The sequence below is a fragment of the Apium graveolens genome, chromosome 10, assembly GCF_009905375.1.
Source record: "Apium graveolens cultivar Ventura chromosome 10, ASM990537v1, whole genome shotgun sequence".
Lineage (NCBI taxonomy): Eukaryota > Viridiplantae > Streptophyta > Magnoliopsida > Apiales > Apiaceae > Apium > Apium graveolens.
In genome coordinates, this window is record NC_133656.1 from 145695709 (window position 1) to 145705036 (window position 9328).

Sequence of the window (9328 nt, forward strand, 5' to 3'; positions counted from 1 at the left end):
TACGGAGGTAACCTTGACAAAGAAATGTGTAGATTGTGTTCACAGGTGGAAAGCCTTTGTGGTTTTCCATAAATCTATTCGAGGAAAAGTTGATGACAAGGACATAAAGAACGTTTAAACCACGGCAGGGGTGTGAATAGTCCCATAACTGGGTTTGTTACTTTGTAACATGTAAGCCAACCATTCTATTGAGGTTCTTGGAAGATGATTTAAGGATTCTAGACGGCCGCCTCGTTGATATTTTAGCTTGCTAAATCCTTTTATGCTTACTCTAATCGTATTTTTAGTTCAAATTGATGTATCATTCTTAGCTATTGTAATTGCAGATAGCTCTTTTTCTTAGATCTATTCCTAATAAAAAAACTACCACTCGAACAAACCAGACGATGTAGCTGTAAGAAGATTAGTTAAGTTATCAAATTAAATAGGAGAATATATCATAGAGGTCTTGTTGATTAGTTCTACAGAGTAAAGCCTGTAGGGTTGCACTCCAGTATGAAAGTTATTGACCAACAATTATCCACACACTAAGCTTTCACCGTTTGAAAAAATCAAAGATATAATTACTACTAATAATCACGTCTTTCCAACTAATTAAACATAATTACACTGCATGCAGACGAAGTCTTTGATCTGTTCCAATTAATATTTGTCAATAAGGGAAGCGCAGCTGTGCAGTGTTATCCGAATACACATATAAATAGAAAGAGCTAGTGAGCTACAATTCTATTGAATATATTATTAAAAAAAAATTATGGTGCACAATGGAGAGCCTTGTCACCTTCTTTCCCTTTTCTTTCTCTTCTTACTACCAGTGAGTCTCACTCATCTCAGTTCAGTATCAACAAGAAGGGAAGGAGAAGCTCTTGTGAAATGGAAAAATAGCCTAGCCCCGTCTTATGTACTCAACTCTTGGTCACTCACTAATCTCGATCATCTTTGTAATTGGACTGGCATTACCTGTAACTCTGCAGGTTCAGTCACTGAAATAAACCTTTCACATAAACAACTCCATGGCACACTTGCCATGTTTGATTTCACTTCATTTCCGATTCTCACCAGTTTTACCATCCCAGCCAACAACTTCAGCGGTCCAATACCACCAGACATTGAACATTTAACTGAGCTTCAATACCTCGACTTTAGCCTAAATTATCTCAGCAGTTCTATTCCTTACCAGGTTAGCCATCTTCAGATGTTGCGCACCTTAGACCTGTCAAGCAATCACCTGGAAGCTCCGAACTGGTCCAATTTTACTCTCATGCCTTTCATAGCCATCCTCGACCTTAGTTCTAATAATCTTGCGTCAAATTTCCCAGTATTCATATCCAATTGCCATAAACTGATCTACCTTGATCTTTCATCTAACATGTTCACAGGTAATCTGGTGCTAAAATCAGTGTTTAACGGTTTGCATAATTTCAAATCCCTCGATCTTCATGAAAGTTCTTTTGAGGGGTCGTTGCCACATATTCAATTTTTCAAATTTAAGATATCTTGACACACGAGTAACAATTTTTTAGGTTCAATTCCAGATGATATAGTAATGCTTCGTGAATTGGAATATCTCTATCTTGATGAGAATTCTTTTGAGGGATCGTTAACATCAAATTTATTCAAGCTTTCTGAATTAAGATATCTTGGCCTATCAAAGAACAACTTTTCAGGTTTAATTCCAGATGAATTAGAGATGCTTCGTGAATTGGAATGGCTCTATCTTAATGAGAATTCTTTCGAGGGATCGTTGCCATCAAATTTATTCAAGCTTTCCAAATTAAGATATCTTAGCCTTTCAATGAACAGCCTTTCAGGTTCAATTACAGATGAGCTAGAGATGCTTCTTGAGTTGGAATGGCTCTATCTCGATGAGAATTCTTTTGAGGGGCCGCTGCCACCAATTATATACAAGCTTTCTAAATTAGTTCATCTTGACCTATCAAAGAACAACTTTTCAGGTTTAATTCCAGAAGAACTAGAGATGCTTCTTAAATTGGAATGGCTCTATCTTGATGAGAATTCTTTTGAGGGTTCGTTGCCATCAAATTTATTCAAGCTTTCCAAGTTAAAATATCTTGGCCTATCAAGGAACAACTTTTCAGGTTCAATTCCGGATGAACTAGGGATGCTTTCTGAATTGGAACGGCTCTATCTTCATGAGAATTCTTTTGAGGGGCCGCTGCCACCAAATTTATTTAAACTTTCCAAATTAAGATATCTTGGTTTATCAAATAACAACTTTTCAGGTTTAATTCCAGAAGAATTACGGATGCTTCGTGAATTGGAATGGCTCTATCTTGATGAGAATTCTTTTGAGGGATCGTTGCCATCAAATTTATTCAAGCTTTCCAAATTAAGATATCTTAGCCTGTCAAGGAACAACCTTTCAGGTTCAATTCCAGATGAGCTAGAGATGCTTCTTGAGTTGGAATGGCTCTATCTTGAAGAGAATTCTTTTGAGGGGCCGCTGCCACCAAATTTATTTAAGCTTTCCCAATTAAGATATCTTGGTTTATCAAATAACAACTTTTCAGGTTCACTTCCGGATGATATAGGGATGCTTCTTAAATTGGAATGGCTCTATCTTGATGAGAATTCTTTTGAGGGTTCGTTGCCATCAAATTTATTCAAACTTTCCAAGTTAAAATATCTTGGCCTATCAAGGAACAACTTTTCAGGTTCACTTCCGGATGAACTACGGATGCTTTCTGAATTGGAACGGCTCTATCTTCATGAGAATTCTTTTGAGGGGCCGCTGCCACCAAATTTATTTAAGCTTTCCAAATTAAGATATCTTGGTTTATCGAATAACAACTTTTCAGGTTCACTTCCAGATGATATAGGGATGCTTCTTGATCTTGAAGAACTTTTGTTGAATTCTAATGCATTTGAAGGAAGTATTCCTTCTTCTACAGGACTACTTGGGAAGCTTCAACGCCTAGACATGTCAGTCAACTATTTAAGTTCTAGTATTCCTTACGAACTGGGGCTTTTGAGTAACCTCAGCTACCTAGATCTTAGCTACAATAATCTTGCTGGCTATATTCCATCAGATATCAGAAACCTGAAGCTACTGGAAGTGTTTTGTCTCAGGTTTAATCAACTGACTGGACCACTTCCAAAGACCATTTCTAATCTCACTAATCTGATGTATCTTGATTTGAGTATTAATAGGTTTTCTGGAAATATTCCAAATGACTTGGGGAAAAACTCGGCATCCCTATATTTCATTGATTTTTCCAGCAACGATTTCTCTGGAAACATATCTAAGGAATTTATCGTTCATCCAATTTTTGAATACATCAATTTAAGTGGAAACCGTTTCACAGGTCTATTTTTCTCCTTGTTTATTTTTCTTTTGTATGCAAGAACAGTAATCCGATATTACAAAATTACTTAACTCCAATTTTTTTAACAGGTGAAATTCCTGCAACAATTTGCAATTCCACATCTCTTAGGTTTCTTGTTCTCTCAAACAATGGATTTAGTGGTGCACTTCCACGTTGTGTAGGAAATCTTTTTGATAAACTGATTTCCATTGATCTTGGTAACAATCAATTGCGAGGAACATTCCCAACAATTCTCTCCAGGAGCTGTCAGCTGACATATTTAATCATGTATAACAATCATTTAGAAGGGCCGTTTCCCCAAGATTTGGCAAACTGTAAGCAGCTAAAAATTCTTGACATTGGAAACAACAAAATAAGTGGTACATTTCCGTCATGGCTAATTACTCATGGAGATTTAGAAGTCCTTGTCTTGCGATCAAATAAATTTCATGGTACAATAGTTGAAAAAAACAAAGCACATGCCTTCCCCAAGTTGCGTATAGTGGATCTCTCCAACAATGAATTCACAGGCAATTTGCCGATTCAATACTTCAAAAATATGAAATCGATTGATAAGACATATTCTTATTTTATTACAACAGGAGTGTACATTTACTACTATGAAGCTTCTGCGTCGTTAACTGTGAAAGGGACAGAGTACGAAGTGAAACAAATTCTTAATCTTTACACAGCCATAGATCTGTCATGCAACAAATTCCACGGAGAAATTCCAAAGGTCACTGGAGAGCTTAGATGGCTTGTATTGCTCAATTTATCTCATAATAGTCTTACTGGACCTGTTCCACCACAACTGGGAAATATGGAAGCACTCCAATCTTTAGATTTGTCTTCAAATCTATTATCAGGTGCCATTCCTTATCAGTTAACTAGCTTGACATTTCTAGAGGTCTTGAACCTCTCTCAAAACCATCTTACGGGAAAAATTCCTCAGAAAGGACAATTTATCACTTTTAGTAATAGTTCATACCTGGGTAACACTGCCTTGTGTGGATCTCCTTTGACGGAGAAATGTGAGCAGCCAGGGCCACCGCGACAGAAAGTTGAAAGTGATGATAAAGAAGATACAGGCAATGGATTGGGTTGGGATGTAATCCTTATGGGATATGGAATTGGATTGGTATGCGGATTGTCTACAGGTTGCATTGTGTTCATTATTGGAAAGCCTTGGTGGTTTCTGAGATACATTGAAGGACTGCAAGAAAAGTTGATGAGAAGAACCATGAACAATATTATTCGACCATGATGACCTTGAAACGCTGTGTGTTAATTTGGTTTGATGTTTTCTGAATAAAATTTGTGTGTGATATAATATTTCTGTATGCCAAATTCGAGTAGTAGTTTAGAACCGGTAATGAAGAAGTCACTTTGGTTTCACATTCATTGATCTCCACTCTTTATCTTATTCATGTTAAAATAGTTATATTGTAAAAATCAAGAATTAACACGTCAAATGAAATTCAAGAGAGCAACTTGAACTATATATTGTAAAAGCCTGCAGGGATATTACAGATGTGTTCAAGTCATTTGCTGTTAATACTATGGCTTAATGGTTCATGATTGAGTAATGAGTTAGTAACTTGAAAGCTAACCAGTATATTGAGACTTTTGGAAGCTGATCATTTAAGGTTATTTAAGGACTTCTATCTTTTCCAAGTTATGAATCAGTTTGCTGGAAGGATCACCAGAGATGTTTCAGTTAGATCACTGAATATCGATTTAGGCGGCAGGACGGACTCAGGATTTTGTTGATCATCTGGGTTAAAAGAAATTTTACTTCTTATTGCATTCAAGTAACATGTACAAACAAAAAAAATTACCTCCGTCTCTTTACGTTTGGTTTGGGGGAGGTTAAGAAATATGTATAAAGTAGAAATATGTATAAAGTAGTGAAAAAGAGAAAGAAAAGTGGGAGAAGTGGTGGGACCTATTGATTTTTAATGTATAAAAAGGAGATATTGGGGTTAAAAGTAGTGTGAAAAGGAAGGAAAAGTGAGAAAATGGTGGAACCGTCGACTATTTTTGGTAAGTTTTGAAATGTAAAGAATTGGATGTGACATCAAAAAAGGAAACTGCAAAGAAATGGTTGGGGCAAATGGAGTATTTCTATAAGGGATGTAAATTGAATTGAACTATCCGGTGTTTCGGCTTATATACGACTCGAAAATATCATACATGTCTCCTATTTATTTTATAAATAATTCGGAAAAATTAAATTCGGAAGAAATATGATCACGGATATGAACACTCGTATATTCGCTCAAATTAGGTCTCATATTATTTTTTATAAAATGATCATACTTGAATATTCAAATTTGATCCATAATTCATATTCTATTTAACCTCATATGGAAAATATAGTTTTAGCTCATTATATTTGTAAATAAATAACCATTTATAATTCTTAATACCGTACATAAGTTTTAATTTCCTACAAAATATGACTTATGTTGTTATTATTTTTACAACATTATATTTATTTTATATTAAATGACAATCATGTGAATAGTTGAATAAAAATTATGGTTAATATTAATCGATCATATTTGACTCGTATCCAACGAAACATAAATTACTCCGTTGGAACATGAAAATACGGTACCGGCTTGATAGGGATAAAATAAACCCTGATTATGTAATTAAATATTACAGTAATTATACATGATTTGGGCTGCTAGGCCCAATAAGAAGATGTATGACATTCGGACCAAAAAGGTTAACACATTGATCATGCCTGATGGACCAGATCAGGCCTGATGGAACAAAGAAGACCCAAAAACCCTGAATATTAATTAATTTCGTAATTAATTAATAAGGGAAAAATCACCTATTGAAAAGAGTCCCAATTAGGATATAAATCCTTGCAGATTAGCCTCTAAGGGACTTAGAAGGATAATCAATCAGTTTCCTACTATTTAGGACCCCAAAGTCCTTTCTAATTCAGAGACTTGATCACCAAGTCTCCTATACCAAGTCCAATTCAAGGACCACCAACATCCATATAAGGGGTCTCACCCCACACATCAGAACTACATTTTTTGGCTTGATTCTCTAATTCACAGAGATACGTAGGCATCTCGTAATGGCGGAATTAAGCTACGAAATACGAGAGCAGCAATTAAAGGCCTTGAGCTCCCGAACCTTAGCAATAAATACAGCAAATAATAACCTTATTTTTTTATCCATAACATTTGGCGCCGTCTATGGGAAAGCACAAAAATAACCATGGCGAAAACACGGAGAACAGTTAGAGCCCTTGGAGGAGGAACACCAACGGGGACAACCCAAGTGATTTCGTCAACTGTGGAGGTACCTCCTCATTCAACCTATGCAACCACGTAAGGAGAAGCCCAGATAGGGGCAACTGAACCTCAGCCACAAGGGACGATTCCCTCAGCTACTCAAGGTACGAATCCCCAAGTTCAACAACTACATGCACCTGTGAATTCTCGACCCATCGGGTACGAATATTCAACTGTTGTGACTACTAACCCCCCTTATGGGATGCCCCTTTACCCCAAGGTTGGAGGAAGTGGACATGTTGGACGTAGTGAAGCACGAGGGCGCTCGCCCCCATACATACGAGGTTTGGCTCCTATCCATGAGGATCAAGAATTTTCTGGTCCTTACACTGAGAGAGACTCTGAATCTTCGGATGATGAAGTAGCCCCAAGTAGGAGACGTGCTGGCAAAGAGCCGATGGCTGATGGTAACCAACACCCTCAAAGCACCCAAGGGGCGAATCCCCAAGAAGTGCAGGAAAGAATCAGGGCTCACGAGGCTGAGTATCAAAGACTGAGGCGCGACTTGGAGGCGCACCAAACCACCAGACCCCCAGAACCTCCTAGGGGAGAAATCCTCCTCCTATCATAGACCTGGATGGTCCAGTGCAGAGAAGGGCTGTTGTCCCAAGGGCTGATCCAAGCAATCTTCTTCCCCTTGGAGATCCTGATGATCCTACTCCGCCCTTCACTGAAGATATTATGAATGCCCATATCTCAAGGAAGTTCAAGATGCCAACAATAAAAGCTTATGACGGCACGGGAGATCCCGCTAATCATGTTAGAACATTCTCTAATGCACTGCTGTTGCAGCCCGTGAATGATGCTATTAAGTGTCGAGCCTTTCCTCAAACCCTGTCGGGTATGGCTCAAAGGTGGTATAGTCGTTTGCCCCCGAACTCTATTGGGTCGTTCAGAGAATTAAGTCAGGCTTTTATTAAGCAATTCATCAGCGGGAGAGTACATGAGAAAAGTTCAACATCTCTTATGAGCATTGTGCAGGGAACAAAGGAATCCTTGAGAGACTACCTGAATCGTTTCACAAAGGAGGCTTTAAAAGTCCCAGACCTTGAAGCCATGATAGCACTGCAACAAGGAACTAAAGATGAGTTTTTCAAGATGTCCTGAGCCAAACGCCCCCTGAAAGCATGTTGCAACTCCAGGATAGGGCAGGGAAGTACATCAAGGTGGAAGAGAGCATGAGGAAGACCGTAGTGAGTAACGAGCCCACTGGAGGAAAGAAGCGGAAAACTGATCTGGAGTATATCGCTAAGGACAAGTATCCTAGAACCGAGCAAAACCCTGATTCAACCCCTAAGAAGGGAGGACCTGGGCAAAAGTTCACTGAATACACTAAGTTGAATGCTCCTAGAAGCCAGATCTTGATGGAAATCGAGAAAGATAGAGATATTCGTTGGCCTAAGCCCTTGAAGGCTGATCCTGTAAAGCTAGATAAAAGCAAGTATTACAGATTTCATAAAGATGTTGGCCATGACACCGATGAGTGTAGACAGCTGAAAGATGAAATTGAGTTTCTCATTCGAAAAGGAAGATTGAACAAATACACTGGAGAAGGAGGGGATCGGAATAACAATGGAAGAAAGAACTTTGAAGATCGTAGGAGGGACCAAGATGATCAGGGGCGGAATCGCCAGCCTAGGGGACCTGTGATAAATACAATCTTCGGAGGACCCCGACCCCGAGGGCCTGTGATAAACACAATCTTTGGAGGACCAACTGCTGCTGGGTTATCCAAGAACTCCAGGAAAGCGTATGCCCGAGAAGTTATGCATATTGTTGGGGAAGCCCCGAAGAGGGCCAGGACAGGAGTAACAATGTCTTTTGATGATTCTGATCTGGAGGGTGTGAAATTTCCCCATGACGATCCGTTGGTTATAACCCCGATAATAGGGAACAGCCCAGTGAGAAGGGTCTTTGTGGATAATGGTGCTTCAGTGGATATCTTGCTCCATGACACCTTTTTGAGGATGGGATATATTGACTCCCAATTGACCCCAACCGACATGCCAATATATGGGTTCGCAGGAGTGGAGTGCCTCGTAGAGGGGATAATCAAGTTGCCAACAACCATAGGACAGGAACCAAGGCAAGCCACTCAGATGTTGGACTTTGTGGTGGTGAAGGCTAGTTCGACTTACAACGCTATTATGGGAAGAATAGGGATACACGCCTTTAAGGCAGTCCCTTCTTCCTACCATTCAGTTATGAAGTTTCCAACCCGGGATGGGATTGGAGAAGAGAGAGAAGACCAAAAAATGGCTAGAAGCTGTTATGTAGCCTCTTTGAGGGCAGATGGAGTTGGGGGCAGGTTCTTCCTATTGAAGATCTGGATATCCGAGAGAATGATGAGAAAAGAGGAAAGCCAGCAGAAAACTTGGTTTCAATTTCTTTAGCCCCCGAAGATCTTGAGAAGGTGACTTTTATTGGAGCAATGCTCGAAAAGCCCCTTAGAGGGAAGTTGGTGAAATTTTTGCAAGAAAATAGTGACATTTTTACATGGTCAGCAGCTGATATACCAGGCATAGACCCGGAACTGATTACTCACAAGCTGAATGTGGACCCAAATCGGAAGACAGTGAAACAAAATAAAAGAAGTTTTGCTCCAGAAAGGCAAGAAGCTATAAAACAGGAAGTGGGGAAGCTCTTGGAGGCTGGTTTCATTGAGGATATTCAATTTCCAGA

The 9328-nt window shown here is 39.0% G+C and overlaps 1 protein-coding gene across 1 annotated transcript; it reads left to right on the forward strand.

Moving 5' to 3' along the window:
• Positions 1–752: 752 nt before the first annotated feature.
• Positions 753–4738, forward strand: LOC141689322 (uncharacterized). The gene is made up of 3 exons (XM_074493581.1): positions 753–1379; positions 1524–3326; positions 3416–4738. Exons 1-3 carry the CDS (start codon positions 755–757, stop codon positions 4588–4590), a joined length of 3603 nt encoding a protein of 1200 aa, XP_074349682.1. The 5' UTR covers positions 753–754; the 3' UTR covers positions 4591–4738.
• Positions 4739–9328: the final 4590 nt, after the last annotated feature.

Bases quoted from the DNA above. Each gene is read 5' to 3' on its own strand.
- LOC141689322 (XM_074493581.1), top strand. From the start codon at position 755: ATGGTGCACAATGGAGAGCCTTGTCACCTTCTTTCCCTTTTCTTTCTC. The intron at 1,380-1,523 runs GTAATCTGGTGC...ACAATTTTTTAG, and splicing joins TTCATCTAACATGTTCACAG to GTTCAATTCCAGATGATATA. The intron at 3,327-3,415 runs GTCTATTTTTCT...TTTTTTTAACAG, and splicing joins AAGTGGAAACCGTTTCACAG to GTGAAATTCCTGCAACAATT.